Source organism: Berghia stephanieae, chromosome 13 (genome assembly GCF_034508935.2).
Source record: "Berghia stephanieae isolate SIO BIC M18660-M18661 chromosome 13, UCSD_Bste_1.3, whole genome shotgun sequence".
Taxonomy (NCBI): Eukaryota; Metazoa; Mollusca; class Gastropoda; order Nudibranchia; family Aeolidiidae; genus Berghia; species Berghia stephanieae.
This window is the reverse complement of record NC_088372.1, coordinates 17,769,989-17,777,488: the sequence shown is the minus strand read 5'-3', so window position 1 is coordinate 17,777,488 and position 7,500 is coordinate 17,769,989. Positions and strand designations below refer to the sequence as shown.

Below are 7,500 nucleotides of genomic sequence, written 5' to 3'. Positions count from 1 at the left end.
CTACGTGCCCGATCGATATTAAGATCGAGTCTTAAAATTCTAGAATATTAGATTTATAACCAAAAATAATATTAGACTGGTTGAATTCATCTGACTCAATCAGGGTGAATAAGAGCAAAAAAAAAAAAAAAAATTCATATTTGATAATTCTAAGTATTTCCATTTTCAAGTCAGTTTCCAGCACTTGGGATGCCTCTTCATAATACCGATTTAATGTGATAGTTCACAGTTGGACGGGGAGACAAAGTAGACATTCCTATACATGCACTAACCATTCATTAAAAACTCCCTCTTTACCACCCATTTTCAGGATTTTCACCAAAATTTCACACCCAACTAACACAAAAATAGATTTTTTTATCACTCTGACATAATAGCAGTAAATTTCTTGCGATACATCATAATTTCTTTAGCAAAGCATGCTCTACAACACATTGTTCATTTTCATTAAATTTTATGATGTACAAAAGAAATTTGAATAAGAAAAATCTTGGTTGTATCGTAAAGAATGTGACGATTTTCCTAAATCTGGTAAGGAGAGGGTTAAACCAACTGTTTCATTCTCAATATCTGGAAAAAAGAAAGATTTGACTAAAATTTATGATCAGTTGATATTGCTTAATTCTGAATAATGAAAGACTACACGCCTTTTTACTCGACGACACTCTCATGCCATAAACAGTTGGGGTGAGATGAATAGTTTATTAGATCTATATAAAGTGGAGCGAGGGTGTTTTAGGTACACACGTGCGAATTGAATAGATTTGATGGATTGGGAGAAAGTCAAAAATACAGATAGATTAATGGATGGATGAATGAGTGGCTGGATATATATATATATATATATATATATATATATATATATATATATATATATATATGTGTGTATATATATATATATATATATATATAATATATATATATATATAATATATATATATATATATATATATATATATATATATATATATAAGAATGAATGGATTCACACATTGATAGCTAGATAAATAAATCGATGGGCATATAAATAGACAGATTGATATATCGGTAGATAAAATGATATATTGATTGATAGATAAATGGGTGGATGGATGGATGGAGAGATAGATAGATAGATAGATAGATAGACGTATTGATTGATTTATTGATGGATGGATGAATTTGAAGAAAGAGAGAGAAAGAGAGAGAGAGAGAGAGAGAGAGAGAGAGAGAGAGAGAGAGAGAGAGAGAGACAGACAGACTGACTGACTGAGGGAGAGATAGAGTGACCGACACACACACACGCACACACACACACACACAGATAGATAGATAGAGAGAGAAAGAGAGAGAGAGAGAGAGAGAGAGAGAGAGAGAGAAAGAGGGGGAGATAGAGAGAGATAGAGAGACCGACACATACCCACACACAGATAGATAGAGAGAAAGATATATATATATATATATATATATATATATATATATAGAGAGAGAGAGAGAGAGAGAGAGGGGGGGGGGGGGGGGGGAGAGTTAACTGTCGTATGCATTTTAAATCTTGGCCAGAAAATTCGTCTTAAAAATACTGATTGATTAAAATAACTCCCCAGCTCGGATTTGTTATGTGGCTATGTGGTCTCGTAGTGTGACACTCGCTTTCGGATCGGAAGGTCCTGGGTTCGAGCCTGGTGCTCGGCGCATAATTGAGTCCTCGGAAAAGGCTCTTTATTCACATTCTCTCACCGAACTCAGGTGTAAAATGAGTACCTGGCCGTAACAGCGTTGTCTTTGTCCGAAAAATTGTAATATCGCCTAAAAGGCGTCATGTCCCGTCCTACATGTTAAAGGTTGCTGTTGAACGAGGACCCCTTGTAAAGTGCTTTGAGCACATTTAGTGGATATTGCCCTATATAAAGCTCAATTATTAAAAAAAAAAAAAGATGGGGGTCATTTGAATCGATCGATCTTTTGAGTACGACTTTTCTGGCCAACTTTTTAAATACGCCCCCTTCCAGAATAAATAACCCTGTGAAATTGAATGAAAGCTTCAATTCAATATACGAAAACAGATAAAATGTACGTTTCGGGTTTCCCCTTTATCAAAAAACAGGATGAATGAAACACTACAGGCGAATGAGATAATGTAGTAGTGGCATTGTTAAGATGAATCGTTTTCTCATTCGTCTACAGTGTTTCATTCATCCTGTTTTGTTGATAAAGGGGAAACCCGAAACGTTCATTTTGTCTATTTTCGTATATCAAATTGAAGCTTATATTTAATTTCACATTGTCATTTATTTCTTCCAGCCATAAGCATCAACATTTATATTACTCTTTCCAGAATAATACGGCAGTTAATTAACTGGCTAATGAAACTTCAGTATTCAACAGGACCAGGTGGTTCGCGGTTAGACTGATCTTTCGTAGGCTCCACAGGTTGTGTTGTGCCGGCAGGGGTTGGGAATTGTTGCTGTCCATAACCTGGTGGCATAGGTTGACCAGAGGCAGCGGTGGCGTATGGTTGAGGTTGGCCGTAAGCTGGTTGACCGTAAAAGACTGGTTGGCCGTAGGAAGTGCCTGGAATGGGTTGGCCTGCGGGGTATGTTTGAACCACTATCGCCCCACCAGCCACTGGAGAGGTCTTGGGTGGGGGGGGGGGGGGGGGGGGGGGGGGGGTGGTCGGGGGGAGGGGGAATTAAAGAAGAGACAAAGCAGAATTTTGACGTCAATGGCTTTTATTAATAGTAGATTAAGTTCACTTAAATCGCTCTTTCTCTGATTAATTTTATTGAATTTGCGAATTGTTAAGATAAAATGGCAATACAAAATTAATATTACCAATTAGAGTTTTAGAGTAGATAGTGCGCATCCTTTAGTGGCTAGAATTTTACATAACTTTATAATACTATGTCACTGTGTTATTCAGTTTTGTAAATTTACACTTCTTCCACCAAAAAGATATGTTCGACGTTTATCTATTTGCAGGTTGATAATCTAATTTGTTATGGGCCCATTGTTGCAATGAAATTAATACTCTCAAACCAACTGGGTGGGGTTCCTGACCTCCTACAGTGGGCAGAGGGGTACATACTGTGTCTTCTATCCCCTTATATTATCTGTTTTCCAACATGCTTTCTGCCTTTGTCTTGGAATGAGATTACTTGGTTTTAACCTGGCCCTGGCCAGAGTCCTAGCTGGGAGGGAAACAGTCAAATGCATTGTTTTTGTTTTGGGAGATGATATTTTTTCCCTTGTAAATCATGTCTCTGTTATGTAATATTGTATTTGTTATTTTTAATGTATAATGTAAGCATTTGAGTGTATTCCTCGTTGTTGGATTTTGTGCTTGTGTCCGGATGAGACTTATAGGTGATCTCAAACTAAGTGCATTGGTGGTATGCTCTTGGAATCTTCATCTGATCCTTATTTGTTCCCAGTTCCCCTATGTCTTAATTTTTCTTGGGTGCTTCAATTGTTATTCTAGAACTTTTTACTATCCCATTTTCTTCCTTTTTACTGGAGCTGATATAACTTAAATGTGTGCAAGCGCGTAAAACCTTTAAAAAATAAACAAAAAAAAAGCAAAAACAAAACAAAAAAACAATCCTCTTGTCAACAAAAATACGATAAATGAAATACGAAAGACAGATGAGATTGTTGTCGTGATCAAATTCAAGCTTCCATTCATTCCATTTGATTAATATTTAATTTTGTTACTCTAGGGTTTATGAAGTTCACTCAAAATTCATACTCCAGACCTAATTTTTTTATATTTTTTCGTATTGTTTACTATTTTGAGACAGTTAGTCGCACATCCATTTGACTAATAATATTAATTTTTTACTATAAAGTTTATAAAGTTCACTCAAAGGTCATACTCCATATCTAAAAATTTTACTTTTTCGTATTGTTTACCATTTTGAGAGTTAGTCACAAATCCAATTGACTACTAATGATATTTAATATTTCATTATAAAGTTCTTAAATTTCACTCAAAAGTCATACTCAAGATCTAAATTTATTTATTTTTTTCGTTTTGTTTACTATTTTGAGACAGTTAAGTCACATATCCATTTGACTAATAATATTTAATTTTTTACTATAGGGTTTATGAATTTCACTCAAAAGGCATGCTCAAGACAGAGACGCCAACTTTAAATTTGGCTCACAGGAGTTTCAGCCACCACTCGTAGGAATTTCAATGCCGAAAGAGGAATTTCCGCGCACAAAAAAAAAAGGAATTCGAATGGTATTTGGCATTGTGTTTACATATTGTATAGTCCTAAATAGATAACTGATTAGAATTATATTATGATACATAAACACATTGCAAATTACAATCCCGCAAAGTTTCCTTATTTCAAATGAAGTAAAGCGTCAAAACCTAATGGTAGAGATTGTAGTACTGATGGTAGTGAGGATGATGTGGTGTTGGTGGTTGTAGTAATAGTGGTAGAGATGATGAAGATGTGATAGTGGTTGATGTTGTAGATGTAGTGGTAGTGATGATGATATGGTGGTGGTGGTATAGTGGTTGTAGTAGTTGTGGTTGTGATGATAATGATGTGGGGGTGGTTGTAGTAGTGGTGGTAGTGATGTTGATGTGGTGGTGATGGTGGTTGTAGTAAAAATGATAGTGATGATGATATGGTGGTGGTGGTATAGTGGTTGTAGTAGTTGTGGTCGTGATGATAATGATGTGGTGGTGGTTTAGTAGTGGTGGTAGTGATGTTGATGTGGTGGTGATGGTGGTTGTAGTACAAATGGTAGTGATGATGATGTGGTCGTGGTGGTTATAGTAGTAGTCGTGGTAGTGATGATAATGTGGTGGTGGTGGTTGTAGTAGTACTGGTCGTGATGATAATGTGGTGCTAGTGGTTGTAGTAGTAGTGGTAGTGATGATGATGATGATTATGCTGATGCTGTAGTGGTTGTTGTTATAGTAGTAGTAGTAGTAGTAGTAGTAGTAGTAGTGGTAGTAGTAGTAGTAGTAGTAGTAGTAGTAGTAGTAGTAGTAGTAGTAGTCGTAGTAGTAGTAGTAGTAGTGGTGATGATGATGATGTGGTGGTTGTAGTACCAGTGGTAGTGATGATGATGATGTGGTGGTTGTGGTAGTAGTAGTGGTGGTAGTGATGATGTGGTGGTGGTGGTTGTAGTAGTATTAGTGGTAGTGATGATGTGGTGGTGGTGGTTGTAGTAGTAGTGATGATGATGTGGTAGTAGTGGTAGTGATGATGTGATACTGGTGGTTGTAGTAGTAGTGGTAGTGATGATATGATGCTGGTGGTTGTAGTAGTAGTGGTAGTGATGATGATGTGGAGGTGGTGGTGTAGTAGTAGTGGTAGTGATGATGATGTGGTGGTGGTGGTTGTAGTAGTAGTTGTGGTTGTGATGATGATGTGGTCGTGGTGGTTGTAATGTTGATGGTGGTACTGTTAGTGATGCTGATGATGATGTGTTGGTGGTGGTTGAAGTAGTAGTTGTGGTAATGATGATGATGTGGTGGTGGTGGTGGTTGTAGTAGTAGTGGTAGTGATGATGATGTGATGGTGGTTGCAGTAGTAGTGGTGGTGATGATGGTTTTAATACTAGTGGTAATGATGTATCCAAAACAAACAAGGGGAACTGCTATTTGAAGAACAACATATAGAAAGCCGATGGGTAGAATACATAGGCGAACTGTACAATGATCCAAATAGAAATGAACCACCACTGAAATTCAAAGAACCATTAAGCGGACCAAACATCACCAAAAGTGAAATTGAACATGCCATGGAACGAATGAGGGATGGTAAAGCAACAGGCCCTGATGAAATATCTGTAGAGGTATTAAAAAGCCTAGGAGATCTAGCAATTGATGAACTTCACATATTATTCAACAATATATACAATACTGGGAAAATTCCAGAAGATCTCTGTAACTCTATTTTCATAGCAATACCAAAGAAAGCAGGTGCAGTCAGATGCGAAAATTTTAGAACTATAAGTTTAATAAGCCACATCAACAAAATACTGTTGCGTATAATTATCAACAGGCTAAGGAATAAGATTAACCCCGAAATCGCAGAAGAACAATATGGATTCCAACCTGACAGAGGGACAAGGAACGCAATATACCTCCTCCGTGTTTTAAGTGAAAGAGCTATACAGGTTCAGACCCCACTATACCTCTGTTTTGTCGACTACAAAAAAGCTTTTGATAGAGTACGCCACGAAGAAATACTAAAACAACTGCACTCCATTGGCGCTGATGAGAAAGACCTCAGACTCATGCAAACATTATACTACACCCAGCAGGCATCTATCAAAATCGGAAACTCTACAGGAAATTCCATTCCTATTAAGAAAGGAGTCCGTCAAGGGTGTGTTGCCTCACCAGATCTGTTTAATCTATACCAAGAAACAATCATGAGGGGCATAAATAATATGGAGGGAATAAAAGTGGGAGGTCACAACATAAATAATATAAGATACGCAGACGATACGGTACTCATTGCAACATCAGAAATCCAACTTCAAAAGATTGTTGACAAAGTGGTAGTAGATAGTGAAGCCAAGGGAATGGAAGTGAATATCACCAAAACGGAATGCATGGTAATACAGAAAAACCCCGAAAACAACAACACCTGCAATATAACGATTCACGGCGAGCAACTTACCAACGTAGAAAGTTTTAAATACCTAGGTTCAATAGTGACAACAGATGGAAGATGTAACCGAGACATACGAGCAAGAATAACTCAAGCCAAACAGGCCTTCATGGACCTGGGAAACATTTTGAAAAACAAACAGATGTCGTTCGGGATTAGATTCCGAGTCTTGAAGTGCTACGTGTGGCCAATCTTGTTATACGGATGCGAAAGCTGGACTACAAATGCAGAAACACAAAAGAACATTGAAGCTTTTGAAATGTGGTGCTTGAGAAGGATGCAGAGAATATCGTATACTGCACACAAAACGAACGAAGAAGTGCTAAAACAAACATACCAACAAAGGAAACTAATGCCCTTAATAGTGGATCGACAACTATCCTTTTTCGGACACATAGTAAGGAAAGATAAGAATGAATACCTGGCAAGTTGTGGAAAAATACCTGGTAAACGCGCCCGGGGGAGACAAAGAAAAACACTCATAGACCAACTGAAGGGCTTCACCAGCCTAACAATCCAAGAGCTGTTTGAAAAGGCAAGAGACAGGGAGGAATGGAGAGAGATAATTCATGCAGTATCCGAAGCCTGGACCAGGCATGGAACCTAGAAGAAGAAGAAGAATGATGATGATGTGGTGGTTGAAAGGGGGGGGGGGGGGGGGGGATCCTTGGAACAAACTGACCTCACCGGAATTTGACGGAAGTTGCCCGGAGCCCGGAATTTTTTGCTCAAGACCGGAGTTTTTTCCGGTGAAACCGGAGTTTTGGCATCACTGCTCAAGATCTAAATTTATTTATCTTTTTCGTTTTTTTTACCATTTTGAGACAGTTAGTAAGTCGTATATCCTTACCTGCTCTGCTTGGTAGCTCTGTTCAAT

At 37.7% G+C, this 7,500-nt stretch overlaps 1 protein-coding gene across 1 annotated transcript in view; it reads right to left on the bottom strand.

Annotated features, from left to right (window-relative positions):
* Positions 1–1,167: 1,167 nt before the first annotated feature.
* Positions 1,168–7,500, bottom strand: part of LOC144958622 (uncharacterized) — a 21,463-nt gene continuing 15,130 nt past the window's right edge. Inside the window, exons 4-5 of the mRNA XM_078890718.1 lie at positions 7,474–7,500; positions 1,168–2,614 (exon numbers count right to left, since the gene is read on the bottom strand). The exon at positions 7,474–7,500 is cut by the window's right edge and continues 143 nt beyond it. Coding sequence (XP_078746844.1) covers positions 2,351–2,614; positions 7,474–7,500 — 291 coding nt within the window. The 3' untranslated portion in view covers positions 1,168–2,350. The remainder of the gene's footprint in view (positions 2,615–7,473) is intronic.